The 19679-nt window shown below is 42.8% G+C and overlaps 1 protein-coding gene and 1 pseudogene across 6 annotated transcripts in view; one reads left to right on the top strand and one right to left on the bottom strand.

The window, feature by feature from the left end:
• IL12RB2 (interleukin 12 receptor subunit beta 2) overlaps positions 1 to 19272 on the top strand; it is a 76365-nt gene extending 57093 nt beyond the window's left edge. For 5 of the 6 annotated variants that reach the window (XM_028102524.2, XM_028102523.2, XM_028102528.2 and 2 more), the window contains 6 exons: positions 1942 to 2040; positions 2131 to 2289; positions 7632 to 7769; positions 10586 to 10676; positions 13250 to 13349; positions 18354 to 19272. In XM_028102524.2, coding sequence (XP_027958325.1) covers positions 1942 to 2040; positions 2131 to 2289; positions 7632 to 7769; positions 10586 to 10676; positions 13250 to 13349; positions 18354 to 18896 — 1130 coding nt within the window. In that variant the 3' untranslated portion in view covers positions 18897 to 19272. The remainder of the gene's footprint in view (positions 1 to 1941; positions 2041 to 2130; positions 2290 to 7631; positions 7770 to 10585; positions 10677 to 13249; positions 13350 to 18353) is intronic. The other variant, XM_028102526.1, reaches the window with a different exon arrangement.
• LOC114208452 (transcription initiation factor IIA subunit 2 pseudogene) lies at positions 3671 to 4000 on the bottom strand (annotated as a pseudogene).
• Positions 19273 to 19679: the final 407 nt, after the last annotated feature.

Genomic DNA, 19679 nt, shown 5'->3' with positions numbered 1-19679 from the left:
ATGCTCCCATTGTATTTCCTCTGTGATCACTCCTCATTACTGATCATTTAATGTTTGTCTTCTCCCATACTTAATGGGTGAAGGTAGCTTTCTGCAAAAAATCCACCAAAGAGGTAGTTTATAAACATGGCGTCAGAGGCTTTGCCCCAGGATGCCAGGTATATATGTATGCGCAGGAGTAGTGGGAAATGAGCTGGAAGTTGGGGCCAGACTGTAGAAAGAAATAAAAGCCTTAGGAATGTGGATGTTGTGCACTGGACAGCAAAGCCAAGGAAGTTTTGAGGTGAATTTTTGAAAGCTAATGATTAGGGTGTGTTTGTGTAAGAATTAGCCAATAAAACAAGAGTCCCTAAGGTCTGAACCAGGGAACAAGCTTGTGAGGGTTCTCTTCTTCATGCAAAGGGAAATGTCAGCTAGGTTATAGAGCCACACTTTCTTCCCTTCTCCATTAAGGGTAGGCTGTTCACAAGAAGCCCACAGCTTCTTATGCAGCAGTTCCAAGGCCTTTGCCCTGAACTCGTGTTTTGCATGGCAAAATGCAATGATACTGTTTGCTTAATGAGCTCATCTGGAATTCCCACACCTGCTCATGGCACAGTGGTTGGTTGGCTGCTTCCAGGACTAGAGATGGCAGCCAGGCCCAACCCTCTCCCAAATGAAATATGATTCCATATTCCGTGTTGCCCTTTCAGCTTCTGGGTCTGCATGCCACCGCGAAGAATCTTTGGATGACTGGACTAAGCTGACTGTGCCCTTTTATCCATATCGCTCGGTTCATGAATACAAATGGAAACTCACCATAGCATGAGTCTGGATCTCCTCGTGGTCTCTTCTGACAGTACTGGTTGCACATCTGAGCTTTATGTAGGGTACTTGCTGGAATATTTAAGGGACGATGGATTTTCATATAAAACACACATTATTTAGTAAATTATTCTGTGATATAAAATTCCTCTTCCTCAACAATAAAATGTTAAACCCTAATCAGTTGTCAGTGGAGGGGACCAGATCTGCCTATGGCAGGGCATTAAACACTATGGGAGAGAGGCCTTACTCTGACCATGTGACCCTATCGTTGCCTGGTAGGGATTCTCTCTCATTTCCCTTTAAATTTCCTTGGGAATTCAAAGTTTGGTCACAGGCAGTATCTATGAAAAGGGCCTTTTCTTTACAGGAAGTAGAATCTGAAATTCGTGGAAATAAGGAGTTGACAGGAAAGAGCAACTTGCCAGCCAACTTCATGACTGACAGAAAATTGCCAAGTGTGGCGTTTTAAAAGCTAGGAAGTGGCATTCACAGTCCCAAGTATCGTCCTAATCTCCAGGCTGTGAAGCGGGTGAAATCTGACTGGGGCACAGCGGGGAGCGAGGGGGAGGAGGTTAGCAGGAGAGGTTGGATTGCCCTGAGCTGCCCCAGTTAGTCGCAGCTGCACGGGGCAGATCCTGATAAACATCTCCGGAGTTGGAAGGGCTGTCCAGGTTCTGTGGCTGCAAAACACCAGCCACACTTCTCTGTAAATAGCAAATGATTTGTTTGTAGAAGTCCATGTGTTTTTTTTTTTTTTTCCTTGAAAGTGAGTTCTGTTTCAAATGCAGTCTGTGTGGTTATATTTAAATCTTTGCTGAAAGCGGAATAGCTTTTGTCTCCTTGATCGTGTGACCCTGCAAAGACACTTCAGGTTGGCCTGTCTGTTCACTATGAGGTGAACTTGGGAGGTGGGAGCCGTGGCTTCCAGAAGCCATTGACGTGGCAAACAGGATGCCGAGACTTGGTGACTTAGGTCATCCCTTCACCCTCAGTCCAGACTCTACTTGAACTATCTTCAAAGTAAGCAGAGCAAAGAAGTGCCTTGAATGCATCCATATCAGACACTTAAATGTCTCCCTTTAGTGACTCACATGTGATGCCAAACCTGTTATAAGAACTCCCTTTTCCCTTCAGAGAATATAAAACCCTACAGCTGTTATGAAATCAGTGTGTATGCGCTGTCGGGGCACCAGAGAGGATGCAGCTCCATCCGGGGTAACTCTAAGCCCAAAGGTGAGTCTTGGGACCTTTTGCCAAATTTTGCTTTAGTTCAACAGTTTGGATTTGGAGGGTGACAAAAGCTTCCTGTGTTCTACTTTGCAGCACCACGGAGTGGCCCCCACATTAATGCCATCTCAGAGGAAAAAGGGAGCGTGTTAATTTCATGGACCGAAATTCCAGCCCAGGAGAAAATGGGCTGCCTCCTCCATTACAGGATATACTGGAAGGAACAGGACTCCAATACCCAGCCTCAACTTTGTGGTATGTGTGAGAAACAAACGCAGTGGGATCTTTCTTATTTAGGTGTCAGGGACATATAACTATGTGCATGTGCATACTTACACATAGGTGCTAGCACTGTAAGTGGTGCATAATAGGTGCTCAGTAAATATTTGTGAAATTAATTGAAGAAAAATAAAAGATCTAAACACACACATGCACACAGAGTTACTGAATATGTTATGTGCCAAGCAAACTGAAGAAGCAAAGGTAATGGACTAGGCCCTCAGGAACTGCTCAGACAGGGAGACAGCATTTCAGAAAGCAATAACAGCACTTATATAGACCCCTGAGGTTTGCAAGGGATGAGTTGGAAGAAATTTTGAATCCCCACATTTGCAAACACTATCATAGTGTATTATTTTCTCCTTAAAATAGGTAAAATACAATACAGTTTAAGTCACTTCTTATGACCCATAATTATTCTATAACTTTAAAACGAAAGCAATTAAATGCTGGCTGGGACATTATCTCAAATGATTTCATCTCTCATTTATGTAGCGGCTCCAAGTCACTTGCCAGATTTGATGTTCTAATCTTTGATTTATTCAGAGTCGTGTTTTTTTTTTTTTTTTTTCCTGGCTTGACCTTCTTTTTATTTCATAAGCATCTGGCTTTCTTTCAGGAGCATTTATCATAAAGAAGCAATATTTTTATTCCTTCATGAGAGCAGTTAGGTCCAGGAAGAATGCAGCAAAGCCACCCTGAGTTGTGGGTGCCAGAGAGCTGCCTGCAAGAGTGACTTACCTGGGAAACTGTACAGAATGGTCCTTTCTCTTGACCTTAGAAGATCTTCAGTATTGATTTTCTGAAAGACTCTTAATACTAGTTAATTTTTATTATATAAATAACACTTGCACTTGGTAAAAGCATTCAAATAGTTTAGAAAGCTATACAATAGAAATTATCTCTTCCTCCATTCTTAGGTTATAGCAGTTCTTCACATGGTCTTCCGGAAAAAAAGTTAATGCAGATAAAAGCATATATTTGGGATCATCATCTGTATTCTGATCTACATTTTGCTTTTACCTCTCAGTAATATATCAGTCCACATCATTCCATATGGATTTGCATCATTCTTTTTTTTTTTTTGAGTTTTAGAATGAATTTATTCAAGGATGTTCTTAGGAAGGCAACAATGTTTGTTATTAAAAAAAACTTCTGTTTCTTCATGCTGAAAAGGTAGTGTAAGAGGCTAGAGTTATAAGCTTCTTTCTATTGGAATTCTGATAGTATATATAGCACAGTGTTGTCATTTCTGCAATGCCAGAATAAATTTTAAAAAAGTCTCTTCTATGCTTCTCTTCAAAAAAGCGATGAATAATAACAGAAGATGGCATAAAAAAAGCCATTTTTTTTCTATTCATTCTGTAGTATTGGAGCCAGTATTTTTACCATCACAGGCTACAATTTTCACTTTATCCACTTTAATAAGTTCTGTCACCTCTCTGAATTCAACATCATTCAGTACAAAAGTCCACACATTATCGCAGAATCTGTATGTTTTTTGAGAGCCCCTTAAATTGACTCTGTTCCTGACCCTCTGCGCCAATGCTGAATTTACAGCTTTATCAAACTGAAGTAGAACTTGAAGGGCAGGTTGGGGGGTGATCTGTTGAGACTGTATGAGCTCATCAAGGCTCTCCTGGAGACTGTTTCCCAAACTGGTATTGCTGTATAACTGATATGCCATGGCTGAGGAGGAAGAAATTGTTTTTCTTATTCAGACTTGTGCTTATGTCCTGGCTAAAAATATCGTGCTGGCTGAGGACCTCCCCCAGGACCTTTCGGCTGGCACCCCATGGACCACAAAGCTCCCGCCCTGCATCATTCTTTTTTAACAGTTCTGTAGAATTCTATTATAAGGCCTTGCAAGCAGTCACTTAACTAAATCCACCATTGATAAGTAGAATCTATCATTGAACAGAGCTGCTTCCTACTGGGCCTGTCAGGGTCAGTTCAGAAATGCACCCCAGAACCTGATGACTTCATTGACCTCTTTGTGGGCCATTTGGAATTCTCCATGTGAAATGTGCTCCTTCCTCCCACCCCCAATTGTCATTTTAGCAGAATTTAAACCATGATGGCTATTAACAATCAACATGGTCAGTTGGTTCTTAAAGCTACTCTTGCACATGTTGAAGAAAATTTCTACCCTATTTTACCACAAATCTGATGAATCTGAAATCTATGTAAGAGCATTTTAAGTTTTATTTATTTATTTATTTTTTTAGTAATCTCTATACCCAACTCAAGACCTGGAGATCAAGAGTTGCACACTCCACGGACTGAGCCAGCCAGGCACCCCCCTCTGTAAGGGCATTTTAAAAGAAGTTGAGGGGCACCTGGGTGGCTCAGTCATTAAGCGTCTGCCTTCGGCTCAGGTCATGATCCCAGGGTCCTGGGATCGAGCCCCGCATTGGGCTCCCTGCTCGGCGGGAAGCCTGCTTCTCCCTCTCCCTCTCCCACTCCCCCTGCTTGTGTTCCCTCTCTCGCTCTCTCTGTCTCTGTCAAGTAAATAAATAAAACCTTTTAAAAAAAAGTTGAAAGGAGGTGCAGATTCAAAGTCCTATTTCACACCAGTTTAAATTAAGTTTTCCTTTTGTTTAGTAAGCACTCAGTGATGAATTAGACCTGTCCCCTATCTTCAGAGAGCTCACGGTCTACTGAGGGAGACGGAAAAGCCCACAGAAGTGACATAACTGCTGTAATCAAGGACTGACGACTCCTTATTGTGTTTGGCAACCAGAAATCATTGGCAAATCCACAAGTGCAGTTTCTAGAGAGTAATGGAGGGCAGTAGGTTAAGGACGAGGGAAGAAGACGCCCAAGAGAGTGGCATCACAAACGGAAGAGGAAGATGGAGAGCCAGGGAAGAAGGGGCCCTGTCCTCTGTGTTTCGGTGCTGCCCCCCAGGCAGCAGCATGAAGGGCACATGGGGTGTGCAGTAGTCCTGCCTGAGCAGAAAGGAGGGATGCAGCTGGGGTGGGGCATCTGCGTTTTAGTACCTTGCACAGGGGATTCTCTGGAAACGTGCCGATACTGCCATGTGCACCAAGAGCGCATGTCTCTACCAGTGCACACATTGTGCTTTGTTACTACTGGGCTGCCTTTGTCAACAGACTCTTACACATCCTGAAAGAAGAAGCTGTGGCAATTGGCTCACCATTGTCTCCACGTACCTACAATGCAGCCAGGCATACAGGAGGTGCTTCATAAAAAGAGTATTTGTTGACTGACACATGAGTGAATATTGCCCCACACTTTGTTAAACCAATGTAGATTGTTAGGTTAGAACTAGTTTCCAGTAACGGCAGCTGTTTTGTCTGGTGGCACTTGACCTTCCTACCTGCAGACTTTCAAATGATTGGCAGCTGTCCCATCTTCCTAAACTAGTGCCACCCATGGTTCACCACCCACCATGGGAGCCTAAAGTTTCAGACCCCCACTGATTGAATGCCCCCCTTTATCTCTGCTGGAGATCGCAGTCCAGACCAGGCAGCAGAACCAGTATTTCTGGCATGACTTCCTTGTCCCATTACTCAATACAACCTCTTCTGCTAGCCAAACTGCTGGTGCCATCACCCGCCTCACTGCTCCCTCCACGGAGTTACTATTTTTGTTCTTCAAGTGTGTGTGTGTGTGTGTGTGTGTGTGTGTGTGTGTGCATGCAAACCTCTTTGGCCCAGCAAACCATTCAAATCCCTTCCCCTCTGTTTTGAGCTCTCATTTCACTTTCAGAGCTGAAAATGCCTCCACACATTGGGGATAGTTGACTCTGATGCTCACTGATGCTTTGCTGCAGCAAAAATCTCTCCAAAATTAATATTTTAATCCCCTGCCTTAGGAATAAGGAAAAAGATTTTTGAGTTTATTCATACTGCTTAAGTATGTGCAAGCAATTTCATCAGGTTAGAGTTGGCTTGCAGTTTTCCACATGGTACTTTTTTCTCAACAGGATGTTGAATATAGAAATTGCTCTGATAGTCACAGCTGTTAAGTGATCTGCTCAGGCCTCAGCCCCGCTGGGTGGAGTGGCCCTGATATTAGAGGACTCCTTCTTGCTGGTTGTCCATAGTAAGCAAGGGTGTGGGAGTATAAGAAGTCTGTTTTCCCCACTAGATGGTGAACTCTTCGAGGCGGATTCTGTGCTTTTTGTATACTTGGTGACTTGTCCAGAGCACAAGCTCAATAAATATTTGTGACTGTTGAAATAAATTTAGCAAACAGGAGCATTGTCTGACCTGCCCTGGGGTTTGTGAGCTGGTAACTGATGTTGCAGCTCAAAGTGCTGGGTTCTGGTTTCCACTTTGATCACCAGCACAGGCACATCTGCTGAATGAGCCAGCAGGCTACTCCTGCCAAAGTTCTGCCCTTGATCTTGTAGTCCCCTTGCCCCTGCATCCCCAGCTTTTGAGAAGTCACTCCAAAACTCACACCCGGCAGATCGCTGGAGAAGATTGCCTATGTACTACAGGAAGAGAAAAACATCAGGGCATTGCCCAAAAAACCCAACATCTTCCCTGCTGAGACTCTGCAGGTGTATTGAGAGCAAAAGGGACTGATAATCTAGGTTTAAACTGCCAAGTAAATCTAATCTAAGTACCATTGCTCCCACGTTTAGATTTTATGTCAAAGCAGATCATCGTATTAAACCCATTAAGACCAGTATCCAGAACCTACCAAAAAAAAAGCAGAAAATCAAAATTAATGTTGTCTATTTCATTAACTGCTAAACTTAGCTTGCTTAAAAATTCCATTGAAAACATTTTGTGTATTTAATTTCCTCCCCAAAAGTTCTCAAAGATACCTAAAAATGTTGGAAACATTATAGTCATAGGAAATAAAAGGAGTTACTACAGCTAAATAATTTCAGAAGTAGAATGATAGGGGCACCTGGGTGGCTCAGTTGGTTAAGCGTCTGCCTTTGGCTCAGGTCATGATCCCCTGGGATGGAGCCCCACCTGGGTCTCCCTCCTCAGCGGGGAGTCTGCTTCTCCCTCATGCTCCTGCATTGCACACTCTGTCTCTCGAATAAATAAAATCTTTAAAAAAAAAATCAGAATGATAAAAGTTCTTTCAGAGGATTTTACCACAGAAAATATATTTAATTATTTCGGTATGCTGTGAAGTAGGACCTCCATAAATGACAGTGTCTAGGGCCTATTAAAATATTAAGTACTAATGAATTAGGACTGTTTTAAAACAACAATGTGCTTTTCTCTTTCAAATTAAATAGAGCATTAACAACAAAAGTAAAACCTCACATTCAAATATTTCCTTTAATATGTGCCTTTCTTGTTCTATCTTTATCCTCCTTTCAGAAATTCCCTATAGGGTATCCCCAAATTCACATTCAATAGACAACCTGCAGCCCAGTGTGACATATGTCCTGTGGATGACAGCTCTGACAGCTGCTGGTGAAAGCCCCCCAGGAAATGAGAGGGAATTTTGTCTGCAAGGTAAGAAACAATTTTAAAGATGGTGTGTCCACCCTGGATTCCTACATGGGCATACACTCCCACTATGTCTGGCATAGAGATGATCAGAGTTTCTCTAACTCATTAATTACGTTCTTGCCGCTACACCTTTGCACTTGCTGTTTCCTTTAACTGGAGTACCCTACTACTTCATGGTCTGCTTGGAGATAGTACCCACTTATTTTTCAAAACTCAGCCTAAATGTTTCCTCCTCCAGGAAGCCTTCCCCAATGCACCTCCATAATTCCTTCATAATGCACTACATTTGACCCCTATTCAAAACTCTGAATCCAATAGGTAGGAACTGGTATCTGTTTATCTTCAAGGTCTAGTACAGTGCCCAGCACATGGCACTTGTTCACTAAATATCTGTTCCAATGACCAGTGAGAATAATCTCAATAATAATAATAGCAGCTATTGCATATCGGATAGTTACTATGCACCAGTCACTGTGTTAAGTGCTTTGCATACTGTATTTGTTTGCTGGGGCTCTTCTAACAAAGTGCCACAAACTGAGTGGCTTAAACAATAGAAATTTATTTTCTCGCACTTGGGGAAGGTGGAAGTCTTGAGTTCAAGGTGTCAGCAGAGTTGTTTCTTCTGAGGACTATGAGACAATCAGCTCCCTGCTTCTCCCCTCAAGTTGAGTGGCAATCTGTGGTGTTCCTTGGCTTATAGATCTCTGCCTTCATCTTCACATGGAATTCTCCTTGGAGGGTCTTTGTTCAAATTTCCTCTTTTTATAAGGACACCGATCATACTGGATTAGGGCCACCCTCCTCTCGTCTGACCTTATCTTAACTAGTTACCTCTGCAATGATCCCATTTCCAAATACGGTCACTTTCTGAGGTACTGGAGGTTAGAACTTCAACATAGGGATTTTTGGGTTGGGAGGACACAATTCAACCTGCATAACACATGCTTTTTTACTCATTTGATCCTGACCACAGCCACGTAAAGTGTCTGCCTTACACGAGTGTACCTGGCCACAGTCCAGGAGGCACTCAATTCAAAATGAATAAGGGAATAAGGGATGAGAATGCCTTTTTATAAGGCCCAGAAGGTACAGAAAGATTACCCAAAGTCATAGAAGTGGCAAGTGGCTGAACTACAATTCAAACTCAGATTTTAGTGACTCCAGTTAAATTGGAGTATATAAAGAAGTGACCTAGCTAACATGGGCCTCCCTCCGCGGGCTAAATTGTGCTGTTCTCTCTGGTAGCACCTGGCTGCGTCTGGTCCAGGAATGAAACAAGCTGTTTTGCTTTGCAACATGGGGTATCCAGTTGATCATTCAGGACTTTGTTGTTCTATGCCAGGTACTTCTCCACTGGGAAAGCTCCTAGTACTCCCATGAAAGCTAACTTTTGAGCAGTTAGTTGGATTAACGACTCCGCATCTTTCTACTTGTGGTACTCCAGACTTGTCCCATCTGCCCAGGAAGGACAGCAGATGCTAAAGAAATGTCAGATCATGAAGATTCTGGGGCGGGGGTGGGGGGTAGCAAAGCTGCCTGTGTCAACTCCCCCTTTCAGCCCCGGTGGCACACCTCTCTCAGGGCTGGCAGGTCTGTGGCCTCTAGTCCCTCCCTGCTCCCCCTCCCCCTCCCCCCCACCCCCCGCGCCCACCTCCGCCTGTCCTGCACCCCATCAGAAGACTCTTTCTGCAAGACACCCTGCTCCGTGCTGGGATATTCCACCTCCTGTGGCACCCATCAGTGGTTCCCCAAGGGCCTTCAAGCCGGAATTCAAATGGCTCCATTCCCAACCCCTGCATGATCTGCGCCTGTTCACCCATCTAGCTTCATCCTCCGCCACATGCTTATCATTTATACCTGAAAGCAAGACCAGACTATCTGTAGTTGCCCGAAAGTGCCGCACTGTTTGCTCTTGCCGTGCCTTTGCCTGGTTCTGTCTAGTCTGCCTCCCTAACTTGTCTGCTTTGCTGGCTCCATCCTTCAAATCTGTCACTTTTCACATCGTGCCTTTAGGAGAACATCCTGAGCTGCCCTTGATGTCATTTCCCATGCTGATCCCTGCTACACTGTCTTGTACGTGCCTTTTTTTTTTTTTGTATACCCCATGGCATCATGGTTTATTTACATGTTTACACATCTGTCTCCTGGACTAGATTCGTGACTTAAGGCAGGAGAGCCCATGTCCTAGTGAGCTCAGCATCCTAGCACCTAAGAGGGCCTGATGCATTAATACTCAATAACCAGATGACGTAATGAAGAATCCTGACACAGCAAAATACATACTCATAGTGAGGAATCAAAACAATTTTAAAGACCCTAGTTAGACAGAAGGCTTTTCCAATGGCTTAGTAAAATCAGTAATACCATTTCTCAAGGGCTGCTTATGTTCGGAAAGAGCACCATGTGCTTTATATGCACCATCTCTAATCTTCAGAGCAACCTTCAAGGTAGACGTCATCATTCACGTTTTATAGATCAAGAATATAGATCAGTCTCCTGATCACATAGCAGTCAGTGGCAAAGCCAGGACTAGAATTCAGGGCTCCCGGTTCACAGCCAGTGCTTTGTATACCATATCCCCTTCTCCTTCCGCCCCCGTTAGAGGAAGGAGCCCTTGTAGGGCTGGAGCCCCTTCCTTAGAACCACAGAGCTGGCCCCCTTAGGGCCCCTTTTCCCTAACTGAAGGGACAAAAACAAGTTGGCCTTGTTCCTGAGCCCAGCTACCCAGTAGCTGTGGGTAGGTGCCAGAGGGTTGACGAAACAGTATTTTTAGATGTCCATTGCAGATAATTCAGTCACAGGGTTTGCTCACTTTTCAGGTAAAGCCAGTTGGAGTGTGTTTGTGGCACCAAGCATTTGTGTTGCTGTCGTCATGGTGGGCATTTTCTCAGTGCGTTACTTCCGGCAAAAGTGAGTTGGGTACATTTTCCAATTTCAGTAAATTTATTTTATTTTTTTTAATGATAATAGCTGTTGCCACTATGTGTCAAAGAAATGGGCTTTCTCAAACATTGCTGGTAGCAGACTAAATTTATCCAACTTTCTTGGACAACAGATGTTAAATATTTTGAAAAAATTTAAAACTTACCTATGACATAGCGATTCCTAAGTAGAAATTTATGCTAATTATAAGTATCCGCAGATATTTAGTGGCAAGTATGTTCACTGAATTATTGTTCATTAAAGGAGAACAATTTGAAACAACCTAAATGCTCAGTGATGTGGGATTGGTTTCTACGTCATACTATGTCTCATGCTGTATGACATATTATAGCCATTAAAGAGGTATAAGAAAATTAAGTGGTATAATATTTGCAATATTATATGTTAAAAAGGTTGCAAAGAATTACATACTTTCACTTTTTTAAAAGTACATAGACACACACATACCCATATGCAAGATATATCAGCTAGCATTAAATTTGGCTCTGTATAACATAAAAAGCCAATTATAGGACTTAAACTAGGCGATATTTTCTCACCCAAGTTAAGGAAGTATACTTAGGTCAAGGACTGGTGTAGTAGCTCTGTAGTCATCAGGGATCTAGGCTCCTTCTGTCTTTTCGTGCCACTGTCCTCTCTTGGCTTCCATCCTCAAGCTCACTCCATGGTCCGATGACGGCAGGAACTACAGCCGTCATGCTTGCATTCTACAGCTTACAGGCAGAAGGAAGGAAGGTGCCCACACTTCCCTATGCAGGAGCCTTTACATGAAGAAGTCAGGACACTTTTGGTTACACCTCAACGGCCAGAACTTGGTGAGGCAAGGGAGACTTAAAATTGTGGTCTTACATCTTGGCTCATTGTCATCCCAGTAAATCAAGGTCCTCTTCCTAAGGAAGAGGGTAAAGGAGTGTTGGGTAGTGATTAACACACTTTACCCCAACAATATGCACCAAAATATTAATGGTGGCTATATCAGAGGATAGAGTAACAGGTGACTATAATTCTGTTTAACTATTTTCTACAATTTTTTTAAACAAGTATTTTGTAAAGAGAATTTTTAAATGTTATTCAACAGAGTTTTCTTCTAATGTGTTAAGAGGTCAAAATAAAACTAGCTCAAAGTCATTCTGCTAGCCATTGAACTTGTCTGAAAAGCTTTACATTTACTGAAGCTCCCATGTGTGATAGATACTTCAAAGCAGAGCTCTCTTTAGGTAGACTTTGAAAATGTTTAATTCCAATAGAGTCAAGCAAATCACAATTCTTCTTCAGGGAAATATTATCAGGGTGAAGGCTTTTTTGTTTAAAAAAAAAAGTCCCCAGATATGTGGCTTTAATAAAATAGTTTATTTATCTGCCATAGAACAGTCCTGAGGGGAGTCATCCAGGTTGGCTGGCAGTTGTGCTCCACACAGTCATTAGGGACCCAGTTTTCTTCCACTTTATTGGCCCACCATCCGTTGGGCACCGTCCTCATCTGCATGATCTGCTCACACTCGTTTGGAGAAAAACGAGTCACATGGGCACATCTCTTGCTTCAAAGGGCTAAACATCCTGGAAGCTTTCCATTCTTATTAAACACCAAAGCTTAATTTATTAAAGCCAGTTCTTCAAAAATGTTTCATATTAGTTTTGAATGTTTAAAAAATAAAACATTTAAGTCACATGCATTTATTAGAAATATTTGTAGGACTTTTTTCTTTCCATGTCACAAAATATAAACACATTTTAAAATACTTTCAAAAACCCAGAAATGATAGAAAAAAAAAAAAGGCCCATATTTCTTCTGATTATCAAATACAACTACTGATGGGGCGCCTGGGTGGCTCAGTTTTGATTAAGTGGCTGCCTTCGGCTCAGGTCATGATCCCAGGGTCCTGGGATCGAGCCCCCCATCGGGCTCCCTGCTCTGTGGGGAGCCTGCCACTCTGCCTACTTGTGCTCCCTGTCAAATAAATAAATAAATATCTTTAAAAAAAAAAGAATCCAACTACTGTTGACAGTTTGGGTTATTTCTCTTTTTTTCTAGGTATTTTTTTAAAACATGGTTATGTTCAAGCTACTTATGCCCTTTGTATACTGTTTTGTTAAGGTTTTTTTTTTACTTTATTCATAATAGTTTACCTGTTACTATACTAATATTAAACTAAATATTAAGCTCCCCACAGATAAGAACCATTCTTCTTGCTTGCTATTCCATTCCCAGTATATGGCATGTGCTCATCACACATTAGGGGTTTAGTCAATGTTTGTGGAATGAATGCATGGCTGGAGAGTGACAGCTAAACATTACATTGAGTAAAAGTTTCATAGTTTATTTAGCAAACCCCAAATGGCTGCATCATGACTCTATCATCTATCCAAACTTCACAGAAAACTAGTCTAGCCTTGCATGATGCATCATCTTTCTCCTTCAGGGTTTTTATTGTATTCACTTTGCATATCCCTATACTGAACCACCTCTACAATGAAATCAGTGCACTAAGAATCAATGCTTCCATGCCACACTTAACCAGACGTCATTGTTCTATCTACAGGGTATTTGTTCTCCTTTTGGCCCTCAGACCTCAGTGGTGTAGTAAAGAAATTCCAGACCCAGCGAACAGCACCTGGGCCAAGAAATACTCCATCGTGGAGGTAAGGTTATAAAGCCTTACTGGTGAGTTGATTGGATTCCAGTGATGCAAGTTTCCCACTCTAGTTACAAGGTGCTTAGTTCCTTGGACAGGTAGAGCCCCCGGTGCTAGGTTACTGAGTCATCCCTCCCACACACAGGAATTTTCTGAAGCTTATGACCAAGACTAAAAGACCCATAGTTTTTCATTCTTCTCTCTGCCTTATATTCCCGTCCTCACCTCAACAACTTCAAAAGACATAAAAAAGCAAGTATTTTTGCCATTTGCTGAGCACTAGCCTGACTCATCCAAATTCAGGAGAATTGGAGCTTTACCGTGACATTTCCTGTCCTGAGCATAGAACAGATAAATAGAGCTCAGACTATTTTGGTGTTGGCAGGAAGCCAGTAAGTCATTCCATTGTGTAAGGAAAAGGTTTCAAAGAAGGAGAGGCTGCTCGGCTGGCAGATGGGAGAGCAGAGACTAAAGGATGAGAAGGGCACTGCCACACAGCCCAAGGAGGTGAGAATAGCTCACGGTGGGTCTTGGGTGGGGGTTCTGGGAGTTGGAGGCATCTGAATATGGAGCAAGACTGCATTTCAGGGGAGCAAAGAGGAGGAAGGCGGTATGCCAGTAGTCTTCCCATTGCCCGGGACCCTGACAGCCCCACACTCTTCCTCACACCTTGTAGCCATTCTCCTCCAAGATTCTTCTCCGCAGTTACACAGTGCATTCTCTCATCCACACCCTTTCTCAGGCCAGAAGCCAGTGGTACCAGCTCCTGCTCAGGAAGAGAGCAGCTTTCGGCCATGTCTGCCTCAGTGGGAACTGAAGTCACTGCTGTCAGGGCCTTTGAAATAAAGTTTGGGTACAAACTCCACCTCTGCCACTTACTATGGTGGATGGCCCTTGGGCAACTTGCCTCATGATCTGAGCCCTAGTTTCACCCTGTGTAAAACAGGAATTGACAGTATCTTCCATGTAAACTGGTGTGAGGATTAAGATGTCATGTAAGGCACGTGAGTCATACAAGGCAAAGGTGGTTTACTTTCTTCCCAGGAAGACACACTTGACATCTTCCACTATTGAGGGATTTTGTCCCCATTAAGTTACAATAGCAAGAACAATAATAGCAACAGTAGCTTTTATATATGTAGACATATATTTAATTATATGTATTATATGTCATATACATAATTATAAATATAGTATATAATTGTATTATTAAATAATATATTTATGTTTATATATACATATATACAGGCATACCTCAGATTTATTGGTTTGGTTTTGAAGCACTGCAATAAAGCGAGTATTGTAATAAAGTCAAATGGATTTTTAGGTTTCCCATAAAAGTTACGTTTATACTATACTGCAGTCTATTAAGTGTGCAGTGCATTGTCTAAAAACACAATATACATACCTCAATTTAAAAATATTTTATTACTAAAAAATGCTAATCCTCATCTGTGCTTTCTGCAAGTCATAATCACGGATCATAAATCACCATAACAAATATAATAATGAAAGAGTTTGAAATGTTGCAAGAATTACCAAAATGTGACAGAAACACAAAGTGAACAAATGCTGTTGGAAACATGATGCCAGCAGACTTGTTTGAAGCAGGGCTGCCACAAACCTTCACTTTGTAAAAAATACAGTATCTGCAAAGTGCAGTAAAGCTAAGCATGATCAAATGAAGTGTATCTACAGCCACAGATAGATGGATAGACAGATACAGAGGTATACCTACAGCTATATAGCTTTGCTGTGCCAGGCACTTTAAAAAAACCTCTTTCACGCATTAAAATCTAATCCATATGACAGCTTTATGAGGTTGTACTATTGTTATCATCATTTCACAGATGAGAAAACTGAGGCACAGAGGAACTAAGTAACTTGCCCAACACTAGTTGGCTAGTGAATGGTGGATCCTGGATTCACATACAAGTAGGATGTGCTATCTGCCATTATATTATGTTCTCTAAAAGATCTTTAAGCATAGGGTGAGGGGAGTGTTTCTAGCAGTCAGCACCTCTGAGCTGAACAGGCTAACTGAAAAGGTATTCCCACGCCAGGCTCTTACTTGGTGGCAGTCTTGTGATGACCCATGGGCATGCACTCGATAAGGATGCTACTGCGTTCAAGTACCAGAAGCTACATCAGCTGAGCTTCAAGATTTCTTCCAGTGCTGAGATTCCACAGTCCCATGTCCTAAGAGCCTGAAATAGCATGGTGGGAAGCATCACTGGGTCAGTCCCGGACACCTGGCTTCCAAACTTGTAGCTTTGGCATCATGGTCTGTTTGCCTCTGCTTGGGCATGAGGAGAAACGGAGGTGTGCAGGGCCTATGAAGGCTGTAAAAACCTAGAAGAAATGCTAAGAAAGACACACAAGGGTTAGGACAGTAACACAGGGAAAAGATAACAGAAATTGCCATCCATTTGTCCAGAGTTGTATAGTGTATGTTCATTGTAGCATTATAAATAGAAGCCAAAAAATTGGGCATAATATAGCCTTCCACCAGGGGAGCAGATTAAACGTGGGTACATCCATATTAAGTAACTACTAAAAAAAGAGAGAGATCTAAATGTCTAAAAATCCCTAAGATATTTGAAGGTGAAAAAAAAAGTTTGTAACAGTTGTCTGAAATGGGTTCTCATTTGTATAAAAAGGAGATTTTTATATACACACACACACAACTGCAGCATGTGTACAGGATATTTCTGGAAGCCTACATATGAAACTGATAATGTTGGTTGCCTTTGGGTAGCGGGTTGGAGGTAAGAGGGTCACTTAATTTTTATTACAAAGTCTATTTAAACTTTTAAATTATTTTACAAAACTATGTGCATACATATCTTTTGCAAAAATAACCGGTAAATTAGAAAATAAAATTTAGCTTAAACATGGCATCTGTGATGATGGCCTTGAGGTAGCCTCAGAACACCATTTCACTTGACCCCTGAAGTGGGTGGACTGTTGTTAAAGACCCAAACTGCTCTCCTGGTAATAGGCTGAGGCAGACATTAGAAACATACTATTCTGTCTTTCAACTCCAACAAAATTCTCAGAATTCTTTTGAGTTTCCAGGTCTTAGATCCCCCTTACCACTTTTTAAGATGTGGATAAAATATAACAGGTCTTCAAGCTCTAGAGAAAAGGCCAAATCATAAAAGGGATCACTGAGGTGTTCTCCATTTTGAGCTTGTAGAAACTAAACCATGTCCATGAGATACCTGAACTAAAAGTGGTTCCAGGTCTTGTTAGCCAGAGGGCCTGCTTTGTACAAGCTCTGAGGAGCAGGCTCTATCAATACTGTCAAAGCCTTCAAGGAGGCATAGCAAATGCCTCACCTTAAGAAAAAAACAAACCATTTTTGCATCCTGTATAGTCTCTCCCACATCTGGGGTAACAGTGCTTTGACAGCTCTGCTTCCCAGAGCGGAAGGCCATCTACCAAGCCAGACCATTGTGCCACAGCCAGTTTTGGGTAATGATCAGAAAAGGAGCACACTCCCAAGAAAGAAACACACACTTACCCTCTAGCTTGTCAGTGTCCTTTGCGGAAGTCTGTCCTGAGACAGCACCATCATTCACTTGTTGGATGCATGCCATGCTCAAGGAAAGAAGGGGACATCAGAGGCTGATCCAGACCTAAGCACTCTTACACAACTTGGCATCTGACAGATGAGGGAACCAAAGGCTGGAGAGGTTGATGGAATTTGCCCAAGCTGTAGAGTGTCAGAGTTGGGACCAGTCCTCAGGGTTTCCCCCGTTCCAAGGCTATCTTTTGTCCTCCTCCTCCTCTCTTAAGGCATGAATGATCCCTGTTTGTAGATGGTTTGTGGGCATGTTAAAAAAAAAGAAAATGACAGTATAAAACACCATGTGCCAAGAACCTGACGGTGGTTTCTTTGCTGTTGGAGTCCAGTGCAGGGAACAATCAGGAGGGGCTTCATGAGAGAGGAAGGGCATCAAGCAGGAAATGGTGCAGCAAACAAAAGCAGAGCAGTGGCTGGCAGTGGAAGCACCAGCATGGGGGTGGCAGAGAAAAATGGTTTTAAAAAGACCGGGATGGTGTGCCTGACATAGTTTCTGAATGGACACATGGGGAGGTAGAAGAAGGTGCAGGAACCTGACTACCCCACTAAGGGCTAGAAGCTTCACTGCAGATATTAAGTCCGAGTTGATGAAGGTTTTGGAACTCTGCTTTAGAAAGATCAAGCAGTCTGTGTGAAAGATAGTTTTGAGGGGTAGGTAGAGCCCAATAAAGCCTAGAAAGAAAAATGTTAACAAAGTGCTTGGACTTGGGACTCAGGAATCCATAATTTGGGAAAGGAAGAATTAGGACATTGAAGAGCTAGTAACTGATGTGATATTGACAAAGAGAAGGCAGAGAAGTAACAGAGAAAATTAGCCATAGGGGAAAAAAGAATGAACATTTTCCCAAGTTACTCCAGTTTCCAGTTTACCCTGAACCTTTAATCAAAGCCCAAACTCATTAGCATCCCTTAAAAATCTCTTAATCATGACCTCAGATTTCCGAAGCCTCAGTTTACCTGGCAAAAGAAAGAACTAGCAGGTTCCGGAACAGACCCATCCTCCTGGCCCATTACCTCCTTACTTGGAAAGTATCTCTCAAGATTCAGCTCCAGTGTGACTTTCTGAGTCTTCCCTGCCTCTTCCCGTAGACAGGAGCAAGCCCAGCCTTCCCTTTGAATGTACTGTGCCCGCTATCCTAGAGAAATAGCTAGTGCAGTTGGACCCATCAGAAACAGTCTGGTTGAAGGTTGAGCTGGGTAGTGAGTCACTCACTAGCTGCGGAGTTAAGGAGTCCATGGCTCCTGTCTTCTTCCCTGATGTTAACTGCTTCACTCATGTCACAAAGTCAAGGGCCCACAGTGTCCCACCTTGCGCCACCTAGGCAGCGCAGGCTGCAAGGCCTTTCACAACCCTGGAGAAGTCAGTAGTCAAGGGCTACTTACGTAACATAGCTGTATGAGCCTCTTCCTCCCCTTTCTCAGGAGAAGACGCAGCTGGCCTTGGACAGGCTCCTGACAGACTGGCCCAATCCTGAAGAACCTGAGACCCTGGTCATCACCGAAGTCCTTCATCAAGTGACCCCAGTCTTCAGACATCCCTATCACCCCAAATGGCCAGATAAGGGACAAGGAGTCCAAGGTCACTATAACTCTGAGGAAGACACAGGGTACAGTGCCTCAAGCCTACCACCTTCAAAAACTTTTATAGCAGAGACGGGACAACTAGTGGATCTGTACAAGATGCTGGGGAGCAGGGGTCCTGACTCAAAGCCAGGACACCTAGCCAGCCCCTTGACAGTCCTTCCAGTGGACTACCTTCCCACCCATGAGGGATACTTACCCTCCAACATACAGTATCTCCCTTCACATGAGGTTCCTATAACTGACCCTCTGGAAGAACTAGAGACTCAGCACATCTCTCTTTCCGTTTTCCCTTCAAGTTCCCTTCACCCGCTCACCTTCTCCTGTGATAAGAAGCTGACTCTGGATCGGTTAAAGATGGGGTGCAGCTCCCTCATCCTGTAAGTGGTAAAGCTTGGAAAGTCAATGTGTCCCTAGTCCCCAATGTGTCCCACCTCCCCAGCCTCCTGCTCATGCAGGCAACACTTCTGGGTGCTGCCATCAGGTCTGCACCTAGAGGACAGACGAGCAGTTCAGGGTCAATCTTGGGAACTGAGAATTGACCTTAACCCAGATACCTCGTCTTGCCTTCTCCAGAGCCTTAGGATTATGGTTAACCCTTGAACAGTGTGAGGGTTAGGGGCACAGGCTTAAATCAGTATGTATTTTTTTTACTCCCCAGAAAGTTAACTGTTGGGTCTGATGACCACTCTTATTGATATTTTGTGTATCTATTATATACCGTATTCTTACAATAAAGCTAGAGAAAATGTTAAGAAAATCATATGGAAAATGTATTTATAGTACTGTACTGTATTCACTGAAGAAAATCCACCTAAATAGACCCACACAGTTCAAATCCATGTTGTCCAACGGTCACCTGTACACCATGTGTACCTAGACTGCAATCTGGGTTCCTGCAACTTTCTTGGCTCTGTTGGCCAGTAAAGCAAAAGGGTAGAGTAGAAACCAAAGCTCTTACTAGCAATCACTAATAGTCCAGGGGACTGTTTATGCAGGTCATACACCTAGGTCAGTAGCATTCAATAGGCCTAAGGTAGAAATGTTATATATATCTTCACTGTTCAATGCAGTAGATATGAACCACAATGGCTACTGACCACTCTGGAATGTGTGTAGTAGGACTGAGGGAGTAAGTGGATTTTAATTGTAATTAGTCACACATGG

Source organism: Eumetopias jubatus, unplaced genomic scaffold, assembly GCF_037043125.1.
Source record: "Eumetopias jubatus isolate StellerSeaLion01/CBP00866 unplaced genomic scaffold, mEumJub1_p1.0 scaffold_4, whole genome shotgun sequence".
Lineage (NCBI taxonomy): Eukaryota > Metazoa > Chordata > Mammalia > Carnivora > Otariidae > Eumetopias > Eumetopias jubatus.
This window is presented reverse-complemented; position numbering and strand designations above follow the sequence as displayed.